We start from the raw sequence: 26,696 nt of genomic DNA, 5'->3' as shown, positions 1-26,696 counted from the left end.
AGTCTGAGAAGCAGACCACCTATCCACAGCAGGCCCAACGTTTGCCAAGCAAATATGAACATGTTGCACATCTCACAATACAAATACATTTAATCCTTTTATAGCAAGATCCCAAGCTGATCCCAAGAGCTCTTTCAGAAGGATTTTATTATGCAAGTCACCAAAAATCAGTTACAGTCAAGTTTGCCTTTAGGTTAGCCCTGGGGAAGCCCTTTGTTCCGGGAATCCCATCCTTCAAGCAGGGCTTTAATTTCACTTCAATTTCAAGTCCCCACATCAAATTTTAAAAGTGCCCACTTGAAGAACTGCAGAATAAACGAAGGGTCCAGTACTTTTCCTGGACCTTCTGGGCCCCAAAACAGTATCAAATTACAGGGCTTCCCCTTCCGGATACGGCCCCCCCACCCCCTACTTTTTTTCTTTTTTAAAAAAGGGAATCCCGCACACACCCTGCTGTGTCCACCATTTCAAATACCTTGCAAATACATCCCTATTCTGCATCTCTGGAGTCTTCTGAGAATCTGGGAGGGGCTAACAAATGAAATTTGAATAATAATGAGGCGACTGAACAATTTAATTACGGAAGGTAGCTCTAGAGACGACAATAAAAGGACTGAGAGCCTTTATCTACAAAAATGTGGCCCGGTGCTCAACGGTAGGACCAATTACCGGAAGTGAAGAAGACAGAAAGCACAAAGGTGCCCACATCAGTTTAAGCAAATAAGGAATTAGCACAAATCATGCCAAGACAGAGAAACAGCCTAAGAGAGAAAACATTTTCTGAAAAATGGTGACTTGGAAGGCTGCTTTCTCATCTACCAGGCATAGTTAACTTTATTTCCTTTCTGATTCATTGAAAGTCGTGCCTGCCAGATGTAGAGTTATGCAACTACCCTTGTGAGAAAGGCTTTGTATAGGGAATTTAAAAGAAGTTCAGTGAATACCCAATAAAAGTTCTTTAAAAATCAATAGTCACAAAGATACTTGCATCTCTAACACAATTTCTTCAGTGCTAAACACTGAAGTTGGCTCCTTCTCGTGGATGCATACAGCTTCACCGAGAATAATATCATGTGTAACAGCCACTTTTACTGACCTTTCCAAGTGACCTTACAATAAAGGAACTTTTGCTCGCTTTTGAGGGAAACAAAAAAGTTTAACCTTTCTGGAATCCTAAAAGGCTCTCAACTTCCTCAGACCTTAAGAATAAAATGCAGGAAGCCCCCACAAGCTGAACGATTGATTGCTAAAACCCGCTTCTAGAACAGGAAACAGAGTTTGCTTCAATGGCAAAAATACCCCGCCGCGCGCTCACTCCCTGGCAGGCACTGCGAAGTCCAGGTGGTGACACGGAGTGCAGATAAGGTGTCCAGATAACGGTGTTTGCGTGGATCCCGGGAAACCTGCGGCCACTCGGCGACTCCCAAAACAGCTTGGCGAGCATCCCCCCACGGAGGGTCTCCCCAGCCACCACCTGGGCGGCCCCAGGACCCCTCCGGCGGCGACGCGGGGCGAGACTGACACCCGCAGCTGCCAACGACCCTGCCAGTCACGCTGCCGCCGGTGCCTTTTTTTAGCCACGACATCTGACTCGGGCTTCAACAGCAGCGTTCTGGAGAGAGGTCCCAAGGCGCGCCCGCCGTCCCCTCCCCTCCCCAACCGCCAGACGCTGCAGAGAGCTTGGGTGAGGGGCGCTGGAGGCACCGGCTCTGAAAGGGGCAGAAGCGCGCGTTCCTCCCGCCCAGACGCTTCCTCTCTCCTTCCCCTTCCCCACCGATCCAGGTCCCCCCTCCGCCACCAGCACCGTGCTCCCACGTTTGGCAGCTCGAGGTCGCGCTTCTGTCGCCCCTCCCCACCCCAGCCCCTCAACTCTGCTTCCCTGGACCCCCTCCAAGTCGGTGGCCCGTGCGCGGCCAGGCTGGGGGCGGGAAGAAACCACCGAGAGGAAAGGGGCTCGAGCTGAGGGCGCGGGGGCCAGGCGCTCACCTCCCTCCTCCGTGCCGCTGTCCGGATCGACGTCCGAGGAGTCGGGCCCGTCCCCGTAGTCCGCCAGCCCCACCAGCTCATCCTCCTCCTCCTCCTCCTCCTCCTCCGCGTCGTCCTCGTCCTGCGGCTGCGGCTTCCCCAGCACCTGGCTCATCGCGCCCACCGGCCGGCCCTGGGGCGGGGAGGGTCGGGGGTGGGGGCCAAGCCTCCTCGTTGGCCTCCCTCAGCCTATTTCTGAAGCGGGGGTTTGTCTAGAGCTCGGCGGGGGCCGGCGGAAGCGGGGGCCGCGCGTCCCCCGGCGGGCGGCGCCCAGGTCCAGGTCCCGCGGTTCCCAGCGCGCGCGAAGCCCCCTCCCCCGCCCCGCCCGCCGGCGGAGGAGTCAGGCGGAGCGCGGCAGTTCCTCCCCGAGGAAGGAGAGAGAGAGAGAGAGAGACTGCGTGACCCGAGTCACCTGACACACACTGTCACACACTCACACACACAACCCGCACGGGCGCGCGCGCGCTCTCCCGGCCTCGGGCACCACTCGGCGGGGCGCAGGGCCGAGGCCACACACGCACACGCACGAGGAGAGCGGGGCGGCGCGGGGCCCCTGCATCCTCCCAAACACTCACATAGACACACGCCCCGTACACTGGGCCCCCGGGACGCCGCGCCGTCACCCACCGCGGCTGCGCGCCAAGGGCCCCCACGCGCCGCCTCTGAACGTGGTCCCCACACAAGCGGGGGAGGGGGCATCGCACACCCTGAATGTACCCCCACCGTCCCACTCCCACCACGCACACACACCCGCAGAGCCCCTACCGTGGGTGGCTGCCTCCTGCTTTCAGTCCCAAGCTAGGATCCCAAGTGGGCGGCCGCCCAACAGTGCGGCGCCCAGACCCCCACCCCAGAGCAGCTTGCGGAGGACACCCCGTGGACGCTCAAGAGCCCCAGGCAGAGAACTCAGAGAAATGCACAGTAGAGGCGCAGTCTCCATAGCAATTGTCTTTTAGTGTGCCTTTATGGTTCAAAGTGCTTTCCACCAAGAATATTCAAAAAGCAGGCCTAGCCAGATGTAAATTTTTCTGAAGAAATCACGTGACTCGTGCCTGCTTAGACTAAATAATTCTTCTGCAGCCTTTTGGAAAAGGTCTCAGTGTATAACACACTCAGGGGCTATTCATGGCCACCTCCTCATGTCTCATTGTTGCATAGACTGAAATCCCACATAAATAAAATATTTCAAGGCTTTTGTGGGAGTAGGGGAGTGGTGGTGGGGGGGCAATTCTCAAATAGGAATAGCAGCAACGTGGAGTGAGATTCTAAAACCTGCATTCCTCCTTCACAAGCTTTTCACCACGGAACACATTGTACCCACCCTTTCTGGGTACTGCAAAAAATCACGTGGATGAACTTCCTTCTATGGAGCACAATAAGAAAAAACCGGCTGGTCAGCATGGTAATCCAGCTCCTACAGGTGCCAGCAGCTCAGCCGCTGGTGCGGTGCAGAAGAGGTGGCTAGGAGCTCGGGCAGGAGACTCTCCGGGCCCAAGGGTGCTAAATTCCATAAGAAACATTTATTAACCACCTGTTGTATGCCTGGGGCTGGGCTAAGTAGGGGATCGAAGGATGCTCAAGGCAGTGTGTACCTGCCCTGAAGGAGCTCTCAGCCTACCACTTCAAGACCCGTGTCCTGGATTTTCTAGTATTTCTGAGTGTTGAAGGCTGATGCACTTTTCAGAAGGTAGCTGCTTCTGATTGGAAAGGTCCTGAGATTTTTCAAGGGAGGCAGGCAGTATAATTTGGTATGACTGTATCAGTTAAGGTCCTTCCCAGGACAAAACAGATGGTAGGTGCAAAGATTTTTAACTGAAGCCTTCAAGTGAAGGAACAATTTACAGGAGTGTGGACAGAGGTTAGGGAATCAACTCAGGTATTAGCAATAGTGGGAAGATATCACCACCCCTAAATTTACAGGAAGGGAGCTAGAGCCCTGGAGAGGGACCACAAAACAGGAGCTGTAACTGATGAGGAAGTTGCTGCTGCCAAAACTGCTTCACATCAAGGAGAGAGCAGAGGAAAGAAATACCCTGACCTCTTTCTCTCCAGCCATCCTCCCTCCACTCTCCTATGTCTCCCATTGACCAAACCCAGCTGGAAGCCAGAAGGCAAGGGAGCCCAGAACCTAGTCCAGGACAGAGACTGGATAGGGAGGGAAGGGAGTGGGTCCCAGGGTGGGGTGAAGTACAAGGAGCATCACCAACACAAGCAGGCACTACTTACTCCCATCAGAGGCAAGTTACTTAAGCCCTTCTAAACCCAATTGCTTATCAATAGGACATCACTCCTTCTAAGGATTATTAGGAAGATTAAATGGGGGGGGGGACAAAACAACAACAACAACAACAAAAACTTCAGGTACTTACAAAGCTCATTTCCTAGGAGTAATTTTCCTAGCCCATTTTCATCCCTTATATCAAAGAAAACTCCAGGGAGGAGGGCCTCCTGGAGTGCGGCAAGGACTTTCAGCTATCCTATAGCTAGCCCACCACCCTCAGGGCCTTTGAGCTGGACTGATTCAAACTGGAAATAACAATTTAGGAGATCCTAGAAGACTGTCCCAGGTCAACCGAGACTCCAACCTCTAGGGCATTCCTGGGCAGGTTGCCAAGTGTGTATGCCCCATGGACCCAGAGATCAAGAAAGGGCAGGTCATAATCCAACAGCCCCACTGTGCCTATGGCCCAGAAAAGACAGAAATGTCTGATGATCTCTGACTTTCCCCAAGAAGAGAGATCTTAGAAGGAAACAATAGATTGGAGCACACTCCAAGATACTTGAAAATTGGGCCAGGTGCAGTGGCTCACGCCTGTAATCCCAGCACTTTGGGAGGCCGAGGCGGGTGGATCACGAGGGCAAGAGATAGAGACCATCCTGGTCAACATGGTGAAACCCCGTCTCTACTAAAAATACAAAAAATTAGCTGGGCATGGTGGTGAGTGCCTGTAATCCCAGCTACTCAGAAGACTGAGGCAGAATTGCCTGAACCCAGGAGGCGGAGGTTGCGGTGAGCCGAGATCACGCCATTGCACTCCAGCCTGGGTAACAAGAGCGAAACTCTATCTCAAAAAAAAAAAAAAAAAAAAGGAAAATTGGACCATTCTTTCTTTCTTTCTTTTTCTTTTTTTTTTTTTTTTTTGACGTAGAGTTTTGCTTTATCACTCAGGAGTGCAGTGGCGAAATCTCAGCTCACTGCAACCCCTTACCTCCCAGGTTCAGGCAATTCTCCTGCCTCAGCCACCCAAGTAACTGGGACTATAGGCATGTACCACCATGCCCAGCTAATTTTTGTATTTTTAGTACAGACAGGATTTCACCATGTTGGCCAGGCTGGTCTTGAACTCCTGACCTCAGGTGATCTACCCACCTTGGCCTCCCAAAATGCTGGGATTACAGGCATGAGCCACAGCACCCTGCCTGGACCATTCTTAAAAAGAAGAATAAAATAAAATCCCACAAAAAATCAGTAAAAGCCAAATCCTCAATTACATTCTACCCCAAGCTAGATAAAAGAGTCATATGTAGATTTAAGATACTCTAATTTACTGCCATTTCAGAGATGTATAGTACTGAACAGAACAGGAAAAAGCTTGATTGCTTTTTTTCTTTTGCTGACATCATTTCAATACTGTTAGCTTTCAAACAAGAGATATGTTGAAAATATTCTAGAAGTTCTTGAATTTAAAAATAACATATAGGCCGGGCGCGGTGGCACAAGCCTGTAATCCCAGCACTTTGGGGGGCCGAGGCGGGTGGATCACGAGGTCGAGAGATCGAGACCATCCTGGTCAACATGGTGAAACCCCGTCTCTACTAAAAATACAAAAAATTAGCTGGGCATGGTGGCACGTGCCTGTAATCCCAGCTACTCAGGAGGCTAAGGCAGGAGAATTGCCTGATCCCAGGAGGCGGAGGTTGCGGTGAGCCGAGATCACGCCATTGCACTCCAGCCTGGGTAACAAGAGTGAAACTCCGTCTCAAAAAAAAAAAAAAAAAATCACATATGTAGACTCTTTCCAAATTTAAATAAAAATTGAAAAACACAACAAGAACCCTGAAAACCTTTAGGAAACTCAGCATGGGCTCTGCTCCGTGAATTGGCTGCTGCCTTGGCCACTCTGGACTGGAGCTCAGCCTGTGTCTGGGGATGTCTCCATGGGACAGTGCTCCAAAGAATATGAGGATTTGTCTCTGGGCTACCCATGGTTTTTACTGTTGTATGTAACCATGGCAAGTATGTAACCACGCCTTATACTTGACAGGTGCTTAATAAATGCTTATGGAAGGAAAGAAAGGGGAGAAAGAAAAGTAGAAGAGAAGGAAGGGAGGGAGGAAGGGAAGAAGAAAAGAAGAGTAGGAAGAAGGGTGGAAGATAGTATATGGCTCTTCACACAGATCTAGCCTATTTCGGAGAGAAACTTCAGGAAGAAATAGCAGCCAAGTTTTCTCCTTGCTCCAGGCCCTGGGAAATGCCACTGTGGGGGTAAATATGAAGTGCAAGCTATAAGAGAGCAACTAGGAATGAGCTGACATGCAAAAAGCGCATATGTCTTAGGCCTTCATCTGTCCAAGACTGCCTGAGATCTGAAGAGACTACAATATCACAAAGACTAAATGCTTATTTTAACTTAAAAAAAAAACTCAACTTTTAGAATTTTTTAGTATCATGAAGGATGAGCTTTGTCTATTACCCATTAAAATTTAGCCAACTAACATTTACTGAGATTTTCTACAAATGAGGAGGCACTGTTCCAAAATAATATGAACTTTAAAATATTCTCTTTAAGGATGTAATATTATCCCCTCTATAGATAAGAAAACTGAAGTTAAGGCCGGGCGCGGTGGCTCAAGCCTGTAATCCCAGCACTTTGGGAGGCTGAGGCGGGTGGATCACGAGGTCAAGAGATCGAGACCATCCTGGTCAACAAGGTGAAACCCCGTCTCTACTAAAAATACAAAACATTAGCTGGGCATGGTGGCGCGTGCCTGTGATCCCAGCTACTCAGGAGGCTGAGGCAGGAGAATTGCCTGAACCCAGGAGGCGGAGGTTGCAGTGAGCCGAGATCGCGCCATTGCACTCCAGCCTGGGTAACGAACGAAACTCCGCCTCAAAAAAAAAAAAATAAGAAAAGAAAACTGAAGTTAAACCATTCACCCAAGGTACTGCACAGAATGGATGGAGGAAATACTCTGGAACTCAGACAGCCTGACATGAAACCTTAGTCCAAGCTTATATACCCCATGGCACACGGGCCACATGTGGTCCAGGATGGCTTTGAATGCAGCCCAACACAAATCTTTAAATTTTCTTAAAACATTATGAGACATTTTGCTTTTTTTTTTTTTTTTTAGCTCATCAGCTATCATTAGTGTTAGTATATTTTATATGTGGCTCAAGATAATTTTTCTTCTTCCAATGTGGCCCAGGGAAGCCAAAAGACTGGACACTCCTGCCTTAGTCCTATTTAATGGCCTAAGGCTAAACTCTACATTAAAGCCATTGCTACAAAGAGAATAAAATACCTAGGAATACAATTAACAAGAGATGTGAAGGACCTCTTCAAGGAGAACTACAAACCACGGCTCAAGAAAATAAGAGAGGATACAAACAGATGGAAAAACATTCCATGCTCATGGTTAGGAAATCAATATTGTCAAAATGGCCATACTGCTCAAAGTAATTTATAGATTCAATGCTATCCCCATCAAGCTATCACTGACTTTCTTCACAGAACTGGAAAAGATCACTTTAAACTTCATATGGAACCAAAAAAGAGACCACATAGCCAAGACAATCCTAAGCAAAAAAAAAAAATAAATAAAGCTGGAGGTATCATGCTACCTGACTTCAAATTATAGTACAAGTCTACAGTAATCAAAACAACATGGTACTGGTACCAAAACAGATATAGACCAATGGAACAGAACAGAGGCCTCAGAAATAATGCCACACATCTACAACCATCTAATCTTTGACAAACCTGAAAAGCACAAGCAATGTGGAAAGTATTCCCTATTTAATAAATGGTGTTGGGAAAACTGGCTAGCCATATGTAGAAAGCAGAAACTGGATCCCTTCCTTACACCTTATGCAAAAATTAACTCCAGATGGATTAAAGATTTAAACAAAGGACCTAACATCATAAAAACCCTAGAAGAAGGGCTGGGCATGGTGGCTCACGCCTGTAATCCCAGCACTTTGGGAGGCCAAGACGGGTGGATCATGAGGTCAAGAGATCGAGACCATCCTGGTCAACATGGTGAAACCCCGTCTCTACTAAAAATACAAAAATTAGCTGGGCATGGTAGCACATGCCTGTAGCCCCAGCTACTCAGGAGGCTGAGGCAGAAGAATTGCTTGAGCCCAGGAGACGGAGGTTGCGGTGAGCCAAGATCACGCCGGTTGCACTCCAGCCTGGGTAACAAGAGCGAAACTCCGTCTCAAAAAAAAAAAAAAAAAAAAAAAAACTCTAGAAGAAAACCTAAGCAGTACCCTTCAGGACATAGGCATGGCAAGAACTTCATGACTAAAACACCAAAAGCAATGGCAATAAAAGCCAAAATAGACAAATGGGATCTAATTAAACTTAAGAGCTTCTGCACAGCAAAAGAAACAATCACTAGAGTGAACCGGGAACCAACAGAATGGAAAATAATTTTTGCAATCTACCCATCTGACAAAGGGCTAATATCCAGAATCTACAAAGAACTTAAACAAATTTACAAGAAAAAAACAACCCCATCAAAAAGTGGGCAAAAGTTATGAACAGACACTTTCCAAAAAACATTTATGCAGCCAACAAACATGAAAAAAAGCTCATCATAACTGGTCATTAGAAAAATGCAAATCAAAACCACATTGAGATACCATCTTATGCCAGTTAGAATGGCTATCATTAAAAAATTAGGAGACAACAGATGCTGGAGAGGATGTGGAGAAATAGGAATGCTTTTACGCTGTTGGTGGGAGTATAACTTAGTTCGACCATTGTGGAAGACAGTGTGGCGATTCCTCAAGGATCTAGAACTAGAAATATCATTTGACTCAGAAATCTCATTACTGGGTATATACCCAAAGGATTATAAATCATTCGATTATAAAGACACAAGCACACATATGTTTATTGCAGCACTGTTCACAATAGCAAAGACTTGGAACCAACCCAAACGCCAATCAACAATAGACTGGATTAAAAAAATGTGGCACATATGCACCATGGAATACTATGCAGCCATAAAAAAGGATGAGTTCATGTCCTTTGCGGGGACATGGATGAAGCTGGAAACCATCATTCTCAGCAAATTGACACAAGAACAGAAAACCAAATACTGCATGTTCTCACTCATAAGAGGGTGTTAAACAAAAACACATGGACACAGGGAGGGGAGCATCACACATCAGGGCCTGCTGGGGGCTGGGGGGCTAGGGGAGGGATAACAGGGTGTGGAGTATTGGGGAGGGATAGCATTAGGAGAAATACCTAATGTAGATGACAGGGTGGTAGATGCAGCAAACCACCATGGCACATGTGAACAACTATAACAAACCTGTATGTTCTGTACATGTACCCCAGAACTTAAAGTATAATAAATAAATAAATAAAGCCATTGAATTGAAAAGGGTAGAAAGGAAGTGAAAAGCCGCTCTCAATCTCCTAAGGAAAGAAGCAAAGCTTATATAGACACTCAAAAAAAATGGATCTGTTGTGTCAGCTGGATTTAATTTGCAGGATTCACTGAGAGGAAAGGGAAAAAGAAAAAATGAAAAGCTTCCTAACCCACAAAAGAAAGAAAACTTCAGCCGGGCACGGTGGCTCATGCCTGTAATCCCAGCACTTTGGGAGGCCAAGGCGGGTGGATCACGAGGTCAAGAGATCGAGACCATCCTGGTCAACATGGTGAAACCCCGTCTCTACTAAAAATACAAAAATTAGCTGGGCATGGTGGCGCAGCCTGTAGTCCCAGCTACTTGGGAGGCTGAGGCAGGAAAATCGCTTAAACCCAGGAGACGGAGGTTGTGGTGAGCCAAGATCACGCCATTGCACTCCAACCTGGGTAACAAGAGTGAAATTCTGTCTCAAAAAAAAAAAAGAAAGAAAGAAAACTTCTTGTTGTAATACAATTGTGGATTGCCATCATTCCTTTCACTAGGAACACAAGTAGCAAGTGATTTAGTACCCTTTCTGGTTTATATTTCTATACTGTATGCTAAGCCAAAGTATAAAATCCAAGTGTACTTTGGCTTGAAATTTTGAATTTTAAAGGCCAGAAGTTTGTTTCCTTATTCCAGTGAATTATTTTGCTGTTGCCAATCAGATGTCTTGTGATAACAAGGAACATGAGAGCTATTTAAAAGAAACCTGCACAATGTAGGCAGAGTAATTGCAGTCCTGACTAGGGCAAGCAATTGAATACAGCCTGTGTCCTGCATCTTAGGGTATTTTGAGGCATCTCATGGCATTGTGCCTGGTTCCTGGGATTCACATGTTGAAAGCTTTTCACGCTTTCTTTTTAAATATGTATTTAAAGACATTCATTCTCTCTCGAAGCAAGCAAAGGAAAGAGCCTTCTGCAGAATCCTGCTGGACTTACTCTACCCCAGGGAAGCCAAACAAATTTCTCAAGAGGGCAGCTCACAGCCTCCAGTTCACCTAAGACATCTGATGATCTACTGAAATTATTAAAAGTAATTGAACAATGTTTGGGAAGCAGTCTCTCATGAAAGAGATCTTATTAAAATGTCTTACGATTTTAAAAACATGTGCATAGTAAAATAGCCCAACAACATGAAACAATACTCAATGAAAAGCTAGTTTCTCTCTCTCCTGACCTGCAGCCCCCCAGTTCTCTCTAGAAGGAAACACTTGTTCTTTAAATGTGCAGACATACTCATAGCCATTACAGAGATTTCTATTGTATAAGCTCATCCCTTAAACAGTTGACGAGCATTTTTTTTTTCTTTTTCTTTTTTTTTTTTTTTTTGAGACGGAGTTTCGCCCTTGTTACCCAGGCTGGAGTGCAATGGCGCGATCTCGGCTCACCGCAACCTCCGCCTCCTGGGCTCAGGCAATTCTCCTGCCTCAGCCTCCTGAGTAGCTGGGATTACAGGCACGTGCCACCATGCCCAGCTAATTTTTTGCACTTTTAGTAGAGACGGGGTTTCACCATGTTGACCAGGATGGTCTCGATCTCTCGACCTCGTGATCCTCCCGCCTCGGCCTCCCAAAGTGCTGGGATTACAGGCTTGAACCACCGCGCCCGGCGACGAGCATTTTTTAAAGAAAGAAAATGAAGACGATGGAATGTTCAGATCTGTGCTATGAAGGAAAAAAACAGAGGGAGGTGAAAGAGTAGCTGGGGATAAGGGAAGGAGCCTGATTTTGATGGGGTGGCCAGAGAAGATCTCTCTAAAAAGGTGACATTTGAGCTGACCAGGAAGAGAGCGCAGAATGAAAGTCGGGATGGAGCGTTTCCCAGAAACTGCTGTTAAACCAAGAAGAAGGTGCAGGGTTTGGTGTTGGAGGAACAAAAAGGACAACGTAATGAAGAGCGGGAGGATGGTAGGCACAAGGGACAGGTAGTTTTTTCAGCCAGGATAGGGAATTTGGATTGTAGTCTAAGTGCCAGTGGAAGCACTGAAGAAGTTTAAGAAGAGAGGTGGCTAGGCTCAGTGGCTTACACCTGTAATGCCTTTGGGAGACTGAGGCAGGAGAATCACTTGAGCCCAAGAGTTCTAGACCAGTCTGGGCAACATAGGACACCTTGTCACTACCGAAACATAGAAAAAAATTAGCCAGGCATGGTAGCGTTCAACTGTAATCCTAGCTACTCGGGAGGCTGAGGTGGGAGGATTGCCCAAACCAAAAGGTCGAGGCTGCGGTGAGCCATGATTGTGCCACTGCACTCCAGTCTGGGTGACAGAGCAAGACCCTGTTTAAAAAAAAGGGGGGAGGGGAAGGAAGGGAGGGAGGAAGGGAGAGAGGGAAGGATGAAAAGTGTTGTATACTTTTCTTTTCTTTTTTTTTTTTTTTTTTTTTTTTTTTTTTGAGAAGGAGTTTCAATCTTGTTACCCAGGCTGGAGTGCAATGGCACGATCTCGGCTCACCGCAACCTCCGCCTCCTAGGTTCAGGCAATTCTCCTGCCTCAGCCTCCTGAGTAGCTGGGATTACAGGCACGCACCACCATGCCCAGCTAATTTTTTGTATTTTTAGTAGAGACGGGGTTTCACCATGTTGACGAGGATGGTCTCGATCTCTTGACCCCGTGATCCACCCGCCTCGGCCTCCCAAAGTGTACTTTTCTTAAAGCTCACTCTGGGCCAGGTATGGTACCTCATGCCTACAGTCCCAGCACTTTGAGAAGCAGAGGCAGGAGGATTGCTTGAGGCCAGGAGGTTAAGACCAGCCAGGGCAGCAGAGCAAGACTCTGTCTCTACAAAATAAATAAATAAATGAATAAAAATTAGCTGGGCATGATGGTGTGAGCCTGTAGCTCCAGCTACTCAGGAGGCTAAGGTGGGAAGATCACTTGAGCCCAGGAGTTTGAGGTTATAGTGAGCCACAATAGTGCCGCTGCATTCCAGCATGGGCAACAAGGCAAGACCCTGTTTTAAAAAATAAAAAATAAAATTAAAAATTAAAAAATAAATAAATACAAGCTCACTCTGTTAGACTGTTTTCAAAGATGGTTGCAACCATCCATCCCATCTCATATGCGCTTTTGTAAATGGGCTTTGTGATTCCTCTCTCTGTTTATACTCCTCCTGAATCTGGGCAGGCCCCTGTGACTTGCTTAACTAACAGAATGCAGTAGAAGTAACAGGGACACGATGCAACTTCTGAGATTGGGCTCTAAGAGGTCTTGCTGCTTTCTTGGAGACTGCTGGAGAGGCCCCATGGATAGTGAGGTCCCAAAGGATGCCAGAGCACTTGGCCCCAGCGTTCCAGCCATCCCTGATGAGAGGCTAGACATGTGAGTGACACTATCTTGGGTTCTCCAGCCCAAACTTCAGTCATGTGAGAAAGTCCAGCCTACACTACATGCGGCACAGCCTTGCTATTCCAGCTGAACTTGCCCTGCTCAGCTAACCCACAGAATCATGAGCAAATGACTGTATTTTTTCTCTAATCATTAGGATTTGGGGTGGGGTGGATGCAATGGCTCACGCCTGTAATCCTAGCACTTTGGGAGGTCAAGATGGGCAGATCACTTGTCAGGAGTTGGAGACCAGCCTGGCCAACAAAGTAAAACCCTGTCTCTACTAAAAATGCAAAAAAAAATTATCTGGGCATGATGACACACACCTGTAGTCCTAGCTACTTGGGAGGCTGAGGCATGAGAATCATATGCCTTGGAAGTGGAGGTTACAATGCGCTGAGATCACACCATTGAACTCCAGCCTGAGCGACAGAGAGACTCTGTCTCAAAAAAAAAAAAGATTTGAGGTGGATCGTTCTGCAGCAGTAGATAACTAATGAACTGATGAGCTTATTCAGGCTTATGCAGGAAGAATGGGTTGTAGGGGACTTACGGTGGAAGCAGAAATAACAGGTAGGCCACTGGTGTGGTAAAAGAGAAATGAGTGAGAACTGTGGAAAGGGAGAGAAGTTGACAGATTTGAGATACATTTTGGAAGTGGAACAGATAAGTCATGCTGATAGATTTAATGTGGGTGGTTGGGGAAAGGACTCCTCCCAAGTATTTGGTTTGAGCAACCAGATGTAAGGTAAGTCTGTTTATCAAAATAAGTAAGACCGAGATAGGAACAGGACTGGGAGGTGAGAAGTAAATCAGGGTCCTAGATTTCTAACATCCTAGTTACTGTGTATTGCTACAGAGCAATCTCTCTTAATCCTGCAGTTTTGGCCATTTCTTAGATGTTAATCATGTTGTCTTTGAAATAAATAAATATTTATTCAATAAATAAATGAAGTTTTCTGACTGCAAGCCATGAATGAACTAAAGATGGCATTTGTGATTATCCAAAGAAAGTCTCAACCTAGTGAAATGCAATTGCTACATAGGAACTTTTATTAAAAATTGGGTGGCGGGCCGGGTGCGGTGGCTCAAGCCTGTAATCCCAGCACTTTGGGAGGCCGAGGCGGGTGGATCAAGAGGTCAAGAGATTGAGACCATCCCGGTCAACATAGTGAAACCCTGTCTCTACTAAAAATACAAGAAATTAGCTGGGCATGGTGGCATGTGCCTGTAATCCCAGCTACTCAGGAGGCTGAGGCAGGAGAATTGCCTGAGGCGGAGGATGCAGTGAGCCAAGATCGCGCCATTGCACTCCAGCCTGGGTAACAAGAGCGAAACTCCATCTCAAAAAAAAAAAATTCGATGTCATGTACCTGTAGTCCCAGCTACTCAGGAGGCTGAGGCAGGAGAATCACTTGAACCCAGGAGGCAGAGATTGCAGTGAGCTGAGATCACACCATTGCATTCCAGCCAGCAACAGAGCAAGACTCCATCTAAAAAAAAAAAAAAAAAAAAATTCTAGGCAGGGCATGGTGGCTCACGCCTATAATCCCAGCACTTTGGGAGGCCAAGGAGGGTGGATCACTTGAGGTCAGGAGTTCAAGACCAGCCTGGCCAACACGGTGAAACCCCATCTCTAGTCTCCACTAAAAATACAAAAGTTATCCCAGAGTGGTGGTGCGTGTCTGTCATCCCAGCTACTCAGGAGGTTGAGGCAGGAGAATCCCTTGAATCCGGGAGGCAGAGGTTGCAGTGAGCCGAGATTGCACCACTGCACTCCAGCCTGGGTGACAGAGCGGGACTCCATCTCAATAATAATAATAATAATAATAATAATAACTTTAATCTGGGCTCAGTGGCAGGCACCTATAAATCCCAGGTACTTGGGAGGCTGAGGCTGAAGGATCACTTGAGCTGAGGACTACAAGGCCAGTGTGGGCAATATACCAAGATACTGTTTCTAAAAAACAAATTTAACTTTTTATTCATATGCACTTTTAAGGACAAGCTTGTGATATAAGTGGTGCTATCACATGAAAGCAGAAAGCTCTGTCTTGACAACAGAGTCAGCAGTGCAGAGGTATTAGTGCTCCACGTGTCTGTAGATCAGTTTGGACTTGGCAACCCCTGCTTTGGATGGAGACTTACACCAACTTATATATTTAATGACATATGTAGGCAGATTCTCCAAGAGAAACAACCTTATTAAAAATTCACGAGAGGCCGGGCGCGGTGGCTCAAGCTTGTAATCCCAGCACTTTGGGAGGCCGAGGCGGGTGGATCACGAGGTCAAGAGATCGAGACCATCCTGGTCAACATGGTGAAATCCCGTCTCTACTAAAAATATAAAAAATTAGCTGGGCATGGTGGCACGTGCCTGTAATCCCAACTACTCAGGAGGCTGAGGCAGGAGAATTGCCTGAACCCAGGAGGCGGAGGTTGCGGTGAGCCGAGATCGCGCCATTGCACTCCAGCCTGGGTAACAAGAGTGAAACTCCGTCTCAAAAAAAAAAAAAAAAAAAAATTCACGAGAATGAAGTCCCAGAACTGTCACTTAAACATACCGTTTTATTTTACCTAACAAAAATAGCAGGCATTATCAGTCAGCTACTTTCCAGCCATTCCCAAACCTTTTTCAAGCCCACTTACCAAGTTAGAGAAGGAAAAATCAGATACTTAAACTCCAAGACTCTTTCACATCTGTTCAGTAAGCTGTAGAAAGGAATCCTGCTAGGGAACTTCTAGGAACGAGTTTGCTTCCTGATAAAAGAGGCTGATGAATCGGAAGAGTACCCTGATACCACCATTTCTCATTTTGAAAGAACACGGTACTTAGAGGTAGGGAGGCCATCTTGCAACCATGAAATAACCATGCAACCCTGAGGCTGAAGATAAAAACCCATCATGGGAATAGCAGTATAAAGAGAGGAAAGGTCTAGATGACTTTGCTGAGCAACTGCACTCTTACTGGGAAATGCCTACCACAAACTTTTTTTTTTTTCACCTAACAAGAAACCATAACTTTATTAATAATACAAACAGTACAAATTTCAAACAAAGCTGCAGTAACTCTTTTGAAAGACACATAAAATATGTCCTCATTTTCAGATTACGTTAATTCCATGATAGCATTTACAATATCAGCAATATTGCTCTTCAGAACTTGGACTGCCTTTGCTCACACATTTGCTTGTGACAAGACCAATCCTATATCCTTAAGTTTCACACCTGTTTCCTCAACTGCTTCCTCTTCCCTCTCCTCTTGTACAGTGGAGTCTGTACGTTTTATTGAATGTTTAAGACAACTTCACCGGCCGGGTGCGGTGGCTCAAGCCTGTAATCCCAGCACTTCGGGAGGCCGAGGTGGGTGGATCACGAGGTCAAGAGATCGAGATCATCCCGGTCAACATGGTGAAACCCCGTCTCTACTAAAAATACAAAAAATTAGCTGGGCATGGTGGCGCATACCTGTAACCCCAGCTACTCAGGAGGCTGAGGCAGGAGAATTGCCTGAACCCAGGAGGTGGAGGTTGCGGTGAGCCAAGATCGCGCCATTGCACTCCAGCCGGGGTAACAAGAGCGAAACTCCGTCTCAAAAAAAAAAAAAAAGACAACTTCACCTTGTACTTTGAACTTCTCAGCAGCTCCTAGCTGTGCTTGTTGAGATAAATCTTTGGTCTTAGTTTCCTCCCAAACTGTGTAGGTGTTTGAAGCTAGGCTCTTGTAAACATCTGGTTTTGTGTTGACGAAGAGGATATTCTTAGATTTTGGGATAGTGACTCTAGTAACCTTCATAGCCTTTCACAGACCCAGTTTGGACATAGCCATAGCTTCTGTGCCTTCTTTTCGTTTCTTTCTCTTTTTTTGGAGACAGTCTCGCTCTGTCACCCAGGCTGGAGTGGCGTGGCACAATCTCAGCTCACTGCAATCTTTGCCTCCCAGGTTCAAGTGATTTTCCTGCCTCAGCCTTCTGAGTAGCTGGGATTACAAGCACATGCCACCACACTTGGCTAATTTTTGTATTTTTAGTAGAGACTAGAGATGGAGTTTAACCATGTTGGCCAGGCTGGTCTCAAACTCCTGACCTCAAGTGATCTGCCTGCCTCGGACTCCCAAAGTGCTGGGATTCCAGGAATGAGCCACCGTGCCCAGCCATGTGCCTACTTTTCACTCCAACTGTATTTTGCTTTCTTGACTGGTTCTTTGTCAAATGCGCTGCTGCCGCCACCTGGGCTTGTTGTGTGGTTCCTGTGTGGAATTTTGTTCCTCGAGTTCTGGTACTGACTCTTCACTGTCAGATTCGGTGCCAGATCTGTGCAGGGAATATAATGATGGCAGCAGAGAGAGCCCACACTTGTTATTTCAGGAGAAAATTATAAGTCTATTCCTTAAGCCAGTGCTTCTCCACCTTGTCTGGTAATGGCACACATAGAAAATGATACTATTTGAGCCTAAGAGGTGGCTCACTCCTGTAATTCCAGTACTGTGGAAGGCTGAGGTAGGAGGATTACTTGAGGCCAGGAGTTCAAGACCAGCCTGGGCAACATAGTAAGACTGCCATCTGTACAAAGAAAATGAAAAACTGGCTGAGGCAGGAGGATCGCTTGAACTGAGGAGTTTGAGGCCACAATGAGCTATGATTGCACCACTACACTCCAGCCTGAGCAACAGAGCAAAACCCCATCTCTAACAAAAAAAAGAAAAAGAGGTGGCTCACGCCTGTAATCCCAGCACTTTGGGAAGCCGAGGCAGGTGGATCACAAGGTCAAGAGATCGAGACCATCCTGGTCAACATGGTGAAACCCCGTCTCTACTAAAAATACAAAAAATTAGCTGGGCACGGTGGCGCGTGCCTGTAATCCCAGCTACTCAGGAGGCTGAGGCAGGAGAATTGCCTGAACCCAGGAGGCGGAGGTTGCGGTGAGCCGAGATCGCGCCATTGTACTCCAGCCTGGGTAACAAGAGCAAAACTCTGTCTCAAAAAAAAAAAAAAAAAAGAACGAAAGAAAAAGAAAGATATTACTTGTATGTTACACTGGTGTGTAAATGGACAGGCTACTTACAGCCAGAGATGACTCGCCCAAAGACTTCAGTCACCTCAGGTCTTGCCCAGCTGCCCCAAAGGCTGAGAGGATCAAAAACTTGGCCATACCTGTAACCCATGTATGGCACACAAGTTGGTGGTGGCAAACCAGTTGGGAAGTTCAGCTTAGCCCATATGGGTGGGGTGTTCTGAACTTTGCAGCAACTGACCCAGTATATATCCTTTATGAGTGGAGGGAAGAAAGGATAAATGAAGCTTGGTCATACACATGGTGATGAAATTCAGAAGTCATATCATATTCAGAGGATCCTGGTAAAGAGGTCTCTGGATATTACAGGAGACAACTAAGACTCCTCAAGAAAGGGACCATGGCTGAGTGTGGTGGCTCATGCCTGTAATCTCAGCACTTTGTGAGGCCGAGGCAAGAGGATCACTTGAAGTCAGGAGTTCAAGACCACCCTTAACAACAAAGCAAGACTCCATCTCTACCAAAAATAAAAAATAAAATTAGCTAGACACAGTGGCCTGTGCCTGTAGTCCCAGCTACTCAGGAGGCTGAGGCAGGAGGATCACTTGAGCCCAGGAGTTTGAGACTGCAGTAAGCTATGACGGCACCTCTGCACTCTAGCCTGGGTGACAGAGAGTGAAATCCTGTCTCAAAAAAAGTTGGAGAGGGGACCTTGCTTTTACTTCTAACTTCTCCCTTTATTCTTTTTTCTCTGCATGAAAACTGGCTTTCTGTGCTTTTCCCAAAAGAGGCAGGAGACAGATGCCCTGCCCTCCTAGTCCCAGTGATAGTGAGCCCATCCTCTGGAATCAGGCTACCTGGGTTTAAATCCTAGCTCCATAACTAACTAGCTGTGTGACCTGCAGCAAGTTACTTAACCTCTCTGTGCCTCAATTTATTCACCTTTAAACTGGAGATCATGTAATACACCTCTCTAGGGTTGCGGGAAGGAATTAAATCCATTAAACTATATAAAATAATTAAGGACAGTGTATTAGACCATTTTCATGCTGCTAATAAAAACATATCCAAGACCAATGTCAAGGTTGGCACCAGCAACCAGACCTCCTTGGAGCTCTTCATGTATCTGAACGAAGTCATGGGCAAGCACGGCATGGGCCGCATTCACATCTTGGAAAACTGCTTCATTGGAATGAAGTCCCAAGGTATCTGGGAGACCCCAGCAGGCACCATCCTTTACCACGCTCATTTAGACATCGAGGCCTTCACCATGGACCGGGAAGCACGCAAAATCAAAGAAGGCCTGGGCTTGAAATTTGCTGAGCTGGTCTGTACCGGTTTCTGGCACAACCCTGAGTGTGAATTTGTCCACTACTGCATTGCCAAGTCCCAGGAGGGAGTGGAAGGGAAAGTACAGGTGTCCATCTTAAAGGGCTAGGTGTATATCCTCAGCCAGGAGTCCCCACTGTCTCTCTACAACGAGGAGCTGGTGAGCACGAATGTTAAGGGTGACTGTGAGCCAATTGATGCCACTGGCTTCATCAACATCAATTCCCTCAGGCTGAAGGAATAGCATCGTTTCCAGAGCAAGGTCACTGCCAAATAGACCCCTGTACAGTGAGGAGCTGGGGCATCCTCAATTTGCAGATCCCCCAAGTATAGGCGCTAATTGTTGTGATAATTTGTAATTGTGACTTGTTCTCCCCAGCTAGCAGTGTAGTGGGGCTGTCAGTCCCCAGCTTTGTTGCCTGGTCCCCCTGAAGCCTACAAATGTTGTTATCGAAGGGAAGGGTCGGGGTCAGCTGCAGTGGGAAGCTATAAAATGACAATCAAAATATTTTTTAAAAAATGCCCAAGACTGGGCAATTTACAAAAGAAAGAGATGTAATTGAATTTACAGTTTCACATCGCTGGGAAGCCCCACAGTTATGGTGGAAGGCAAGAAGGAGCAAGTCCTGTCTTACATGGATGGCAGCGGGCAAAGAGGGAATGAGGAAGATGCAAAAGCAGAAACCCCTAATAAAACCATCAGATCTCATGAGACTTATTCACTACCATGAGAACAGTATGGGGAACCCCCCCTCCCCTGCCGCCGTGATTCAATTATCTCCCACTGGGTTCTTCCCACAACACATGGGAATTATGGGAGCCACAATTCAAAATGAGATTTGGGTGGGGACACAGAGCCAAATCATATCAGACAGTAAGTACTATATAAGTGTTAGCTATTATTATCTTTAATTCCCAGGAAAGAAAATCTGATTGGCTGAGTTTGAGCCAGTGGTTCACTCCTGGCCTAGTCTCCTGATCATGCATTACATATCACTATGTACTAGTCCTCTAGAGCATTTATCTCAGTTGTAATTGAAGATTTGATTGAGGACTGTATTCGCCACTAGACTGTGGAGCATCTTCTTTCATCCACCATTCTATCCTCAGTGCCTAGCACAGTAGCTATAATCTGGATGAAATATAATTCTAGTGTATGCCACTTACATTGTACTTCATGTGCAGCATATATACATAAAAAATATAAGTATAAACATAAATAGCTTGATGGTGGTTAAGTCCCAATAAATATGTATTGACGACTAAATTAATGGTCCCCTTCAGTACGGCTGGAGGTGCAGCTGTGTGGCTGCAGAGGTCTACCCTCAGGGATGGAGAGGTAGTTCCTAATAAAGGGGGATACGCTGAACAGAAACCTCCAAATGTATCTGCCATTGCCAGGCACAGGGAATACAAAGTCAAATAGATGTTGGGCAGATGCTGTTGGCAGCATAGCCAGTTCCTCCCTCTCACCCCTTTCATCCTTAGTTTGGTAGCTTTATTTATTTATTTATTCTTTTTGTTTGTTTTTTGAGACAGAGTCTTGCTCTGTCACCCAGGCTGGAGTGCAATGGTACAATCTCAGCTCACTGCAACCTCCGCCTCCTGGGTTCAAGTGATTTTTCTGCCTCAGTCTCCCGGGTAGCTGGGATTACAGGCGCCTGCCACCACGTCTGGCTAATTTTTGTATTTTTAGTGGAGATGGGGTTTCACCAGGTTGGCTAGGCTGGTCTCGAACTCCTGACCTCAGGTGATCCACCTGCCTCAGCCTCCCAAAGTGCTGGGATGAGAGGCGTGAGCCACTGTGCCTGGCCTTATTTGGTAACTTTAAATGTTGGGTTTCAAGGGTCGGGCATGATCGCTCACGCCTGTAATCCAAGCACTTTGGAGGCCAAGGTGGGAGGATCACCTGAGGTTCTGAGTTCAAGACCAGCCTGACCAACATGATGAAACCCCGTCTTTAAAAAAAAAAAAAAAGGAAATTGTTGGGTATCAACATACTCAGGGAAGGAACCCCAGACCCAGAAGTTGAATCATGGTTAGTTTATGGTAAGTATGGCAACCACTCCCCTATCTGTGATCCAGTGGTAACCAACGACATGTAAAAGAAAATATGTCTCAGGGCATCTGATGAGAAGTTGTTCCCCAGTTGAAATAAATATGGTGAGAAAGCCTGAAACCTTTCTTGCCAGGATGTCATCAAAGACAAAAGCCAAAACTGAGGGTGGTACAGTAGAATGACAAAAAAAGCCCAAGGCCACATATTTTAATCATATAAATTATTACTTTTTTTTTTTTTTTTGAGACGGAGTTTCGCTCTTGTTACTCAGGCTGGAGTGCAATGGCGCGATCTCAGCTCACTGCAATCTCCGCCTCCTGGGTTCAGGCAATTCTCCTGCCTCAGCCTCCTGAGTAGCTGGGATTACAGGCATGCACCACCATGCCCAGCTAATTTTTGTATTTTTAGTAGAGACGGAGTTTCACCATGTTGACCAGGTTGGTTTCGATCTCTTGACCTCGTGATCCACCCGCTTCGGCCTCCCAAAGTGCTGGGATTACAGGCTTGAGCCACCGTGCCCGGCTAAATTATTACTTTTTTTTTGAGACAAGGTCTTACTATGTCACCGAGGTTGGAGAACAATGACACAGTCGTGGATCACTGCATTCTTGACCTCATGGGCTCAAGCGATCCTCCTACCTCAGCCTCATAAGTAGCTGGGACCACAGGTGCACAACACTACACCAGACCAATTTTTTAATTTTTTGTAGAGATGAGGTCTCCTTATGTTGCCAAGCTGGTCTCTAACTCCTGAACTCAAGCAGTCCTCCCACCTTAGCTTCCCAAAGTACTGGGATTACATGTGTGAGCCACCCTGCGCAGCCTACATATTTTTGTCATTTAAGACATTCTAAGGCTGGGCGCGGTGGCTCAAGCCTGTAATCCCAGCACTTCGGGAGGCTGAGGCAGGTGGATCACGAGGTCAAGAGGTCGAGACCGTCCTGGTCAACATGGTGAAACCCCATCTCTACTAAAAATACAAAAAATTAGCTGGGCATGGTGGCACGTGCCTGCAATCCCAGCTACTCAGGAGGCTGAGGCAGGAGAATTGCCTGAACCCAGGAGGCGGAGGTTGCAGTAAGACGAGATTGTGCCATTGCGCTTAAGCCTGGGTAACAAGAGAAAAACTCCGTCTCAAAAAAAAAAAAATAGCAAAAGACATTTCGCTGACAAGGATATAGTAATGTCAAATAAGCATGAGAAGATGTTCACATCACTAGCCATTAAGGAAATGCAAATGATGATGATGATGATGATGATTGTTAGAGAAGGATCTCATTCTGTCACCCAGGCTAGAATATAGTCACAGCTCACTGCAGCCCTGAATTCCTGAGCTCAAGCAATCCTCCTGTCTCAGCCTGCCAATTAGCTAGGACTACAGGCTCGTGCCACTATGCCCTGCTAATTAAAAAAAATTTTTTTTCTAGAGATGGGGTCGCCAGGCGTGGCGGCTCAAGCCTGTAATCCCAGCACTTTGGGAGGTTGAGACGGGTGGATCCTTAGGTCAAGAGATCAAGACTGTCCTGGTCAACATGGTGAAACCCCATCTCTACTAAAAATACAACAACAACAAAAATTAGCTGGGCATGGTGGCGCGTGCCTGTAGTCCCAGCTACTCAGGAGGCTGAGGCAGGAGAATTGCCTGAACCCAGGAGGCGGAGGTTGTGGTGAGCTGAGATTGCGCCATTGCACTCCAGCCTGGGTAACAAGAGCAAAACTCCATCTCAAAAACAAACAAACAAACAAAATAATAATAATAGTAATAGAGATGGGGTCTCACTATGTTGCCTAGGTTGGTCTCAAGCCCCTAAACCCAAGCAATCCTCCCACCTCAGCCTCCCAAAGTGTTGAAATTATAGGCATGAGCCACCACACTCTGCCAAAAAATGCAAATTATTAAGACCACAGTGAGCCGGGCGCGGTGGCTCAAGCCTGTAATCCCAGCACTTTGGGAGGCCGAGGCGGGTGGATCACGAGGTCAAGAGATCGAGACCATCCTGGTCAACATGGTGAAACCCCATCTCTACTAAAAATACAAAAAATTAGCTGGGCGTGGTGGCGCGTGCCTGTAATCCCAGCTACTAAGGAGGCTGAGGCAGGAGAATTGCCTGAACCCAGGAGGCGGAGGTTGCGGTGAGCCGAGATAGCGCCATTGCACTCCAGCCTGGGTAACAAGAGCGAAACTCCGTCTCAAAAAAAAAAAAAGACCACAGTGAGACACCACCACATAACCACCAAAATAACAGAAATTTTAAAATAGTGACACCACCAAATGTTGGCAAGGATACAGAAACTTGGATATCTCAAACATTGGTGGTGGGAATGTAAAATGGTATAGCCACCCTGGAAAATGGTTTGGCAGTTTCTTTTAACAGTAAACATGCAACTACAAAATGACCCAGCAATTGCCCTTCTGATTACTTTTCCCAGAGAAGTGAAAACTTATGTTCATATAAAACCTGTATGTGAATGTTCATAGCAGCTTTATTCATAAGAATAAAAACCCAGATGCTGTTCAACAGGTGAATGGCTAAAGAAACTGTGGTATATCCACACTGTGGAATACTACTCGGCAATGAAAAGAATCAACAGTTGACACACACAATAACTTGGATGAATCTCAAGGGCATTACGCTGAACGAAGAAAAAGTCTCAAAAGGACGCATACTCTATGATTTCATTTACATAATTTTTTTTTTTTTTTTTGAGATGGAGTCTTGCTCTGTTGCCCAGGCTGGAGTCCAGTGGTGTGATCCTGGCCCACAGCAACCTCTGCCTCCTGGGTTCAAGCAATTCTGTTTCAGCCTCTCGAGTAGCTGGGACTACAGGCGCACATCACCATGCCTAGCTAATTTTTGTATTTTTGGTAGAGATGGAGTTTTGCCATGTTGGCCAGGCTGGTCTTGAACTCCTAACCTCAAGCAAACTGCCCACCTCACCCTCCCAAAGTGCTGAGATTACAGGCATTAGCCACTGCACCTGGCTTACATAACATTCTTGAAATGACAAAATTACAGAGATGGAGAACAGATTAGTGGTTGTCAGAGATTAGGGATGGTGTGGAGGAGACGCTGAGTGTGACTATAATTAAGTAGCATGAGGAAGAGTCTTTGTGGTGATGGCATAGTTCCGTATTTTGATTGAATGGTGGTTATATGAAGCTACACATGTGATAAAATTACACAGAGCTACACACACACACACACACACACACACAGTACCAATGACTCAATATCATAAAGATGCCAATTTTTTCCAAATAGCAGTAATAGGAAACATTCTTGCTCCCATTACATGAAGGCTGCAGACTTTTTGTGGCCATATTGGACTCTGCATGATTCCATTTGTCTTTTCATTCTGGGATCTCCACTGAAGGTGTGGCCACTCTTTGGGGAGTGATCTCATGGCAAATGGCAGAAGCTCAAGGGAGGCAGGGGAAGCACTAAAGCATACAACATAATTTAAGCTTCTGCTCCAATTTGGTGTTGGCCAAGGAAGTCAACACAAACCCAAAACCAATGAAGCAGACTGGTTTACCCCACCTATGGAACAGTATGGCAAAGATGGGAACGAATAACTGTGAATGAACAATGCAACCCACCACATACATTTACTGAGATTTCAAATTAAAATCTCAAGTTTATCATAACAAATGAATTAGAAAATATCTATGGAGGAGCAAAGAGCTAAGAATGCTTGAGAACTTTGTAAAGAAAAAAAAGAAATAAGTTAGGGTGGGACTTGTATATTTGGAAATCAACACTTGACATAAAGCCACAGGCCAGGCTTGGTGGCTCACACCTGTAATCCCAGCACTTTGGAAGGCCAAGGCGGGTGGATTACTTGAGGTCAGGAGTTCGAGACCAGCCTGGCCAACATGGTGAAACCCTGTCTCTACTGAAAAAAAAAAAAAAGGAAAGAAAATTAGCTGGGCATGGTGGCGTACATCTGTAATCCCACCTACTCAAGAGGCTGAGGCAGGAGAATTGCTTGAACCTACAAGAAGGAGGTTTGCAGTGAGCTGAAATTGCACCACTGTACTCTGGTCTGGGCAATGGAGTGAGACTCAGAAAGAAGGAAAGAAGGACAAAAGGAAAAAGAGAAAGAGAGAGAGATGGAAGGAAGGAAGGAGGGAAGGAAGGAAGGAAGGAAGGCAGGCAGGCAGACCACAGAGTTCAGTCAGTATAATGCTAGCACAGGGACAGGCAAATGGAACAAAATAGATAACTGAAAGCAGACCCATATGTATACAGAAATCCATTGTAAGAGAGCTCTGGCATTGCAGATGAAAGGAGAAATGAACTTCAGATGGAATGTGGACTTACATAAAAGGCAAAAGTGTAAAACTTTTGAAAGAAAATATGGGAAAATATTTTTATATCCTTGGGGTCAGAAAGGACTTCTCAAAACACATGAAACAGAGCAAAAGGCACCATCAATTAACAAAAGAGGAAACAGGACTAGGTATATTAAACATTAAAGATGCTTAGCTGTACTGATAATTGGGGAAATAGAAACTGCAACTATTATTAGAGATGACTTAGATGAAAACAAGTGCTGGCAAAGATTGTGGGGCATGAACAACTTTAATATACTGCTGTTGGAAATGAAAATTGGTACAACTAACTTTAGAAAACAATTTTAGAAAACAACCAGTTTAGACGGTTTAGACATTACTTAGTAAATTTGAACATGCACATACCTTAAGACCTGACGATTCCACTTCTAGACATACATCCTAAAAAACATTCTTGCACATATGTATCAGGAGAAATATTTAAGAATTTTCACAGCTACACGGTTTGCAATAGCAAAAACTGGAACCCCTCCAACATCCAAAAGTAGAATGGGCAATTAAATTGCGTTATGTTTTTACAACAAAATACCATATAACAGAGAAATCGAATAGGTGAATCTCAAAATAATGCTGGGCAAGAACTGCAACGTGCACAGGAATCAGGCAGAATGATTCTATTTACAAAAAGCTCAAAAACAAGCAAAAACAAACCGTGTAGTGTTTAGGGACACATATATTTGTGATAATAGAATTATTAACATCAAACTCAGGATGGTGGTTCCCTCGGAAAGAGTAGGATACGATTATAGAGGGGCAAATGGAAGGGTTCTTCCTTGAGTGGAAGCTTTTAGCAAAGGCAGTTTCAGGGGAGTGTCAGGGATGGAAGCCAGAATAGTGTGCTGAAGGCTGCATTGAAACTAACAACATGACAAAAAAAAAAAAAAAGAAAAAAAAAGAAAAAGAAAGAAACCAACAACATGAAAGATAGCTAAT

At 45.9% G+C, this 26,696-nt stretch overlaps 1 protein-coding gene and 2 pseudogenes across 3 annotated transcripts in view; 1 reads left to right on the top strand and 2 right to left on the bottom strand.

Moving 5' to 3' along the window:
• The window catches only part of RRAGD (Ras related GTP binding D), a 47,804-nt gene extending 45,347 nt beyond the window's left edge, over nucleotides 1-2,457 (bottom strand). Inside the window, exon 1 of one of the 3 annotated variants that reach the window (XM_039467732.2) lies at nucleotides 1,987-2,457. In XM_039467732.2, the coding sequence (XP_039323666.1) occupies nucleotides 1,987-2,140 (154 nt within the window). In that variant the 5' untranslated portion in view covers nucleotides 2,141-2,457. Of the gene's footprint in view, nucleotides 1-1,299; nucleotides 1,602-1,986 lie in introns of those variants that run through there. The other 2 variants (XM_010333792.3, XM_010333793.3) reach the window with 2 other exon arrangements.
• A 13,658-nt stretch (nucleotides 2,458-16,115) lies between these two features.
• LOC120363284 (nascent polypeptide-associated complex subunit alpha-like) lies at nucleotides 16,116-18,169 on the bottom strand (annotated as a pseudogene).
• Nucleotides 18,168-19,624, top strand: LOC101048385 (argininosuccinate synthase pseudogene; annotated as a pseudogene).
• Nucleotides 19,625-26,696: the final 7,072 nt, after the last annotated feature.

The sequence above is a fragment of the Saimiri boliviensis genome, chromosome 4 (genome assembly GCF_048565385.1).
Source record: "Saimiri boliviensis isolate mSaiBol1 chromosome 4, mSaiBol1.pri, whole genome shotgun sequence".
NCBI lineage: Eukaryota > Metazoa > Chordata > Mammalia > Primates > Cebidae > Saimiri > Saimiri boliviensis.
The sequence above is the reverse complement of the archived record's forward strand: the minus strand, read 5'-3'. Positions and strand labels throughout refer to the sequence as shown.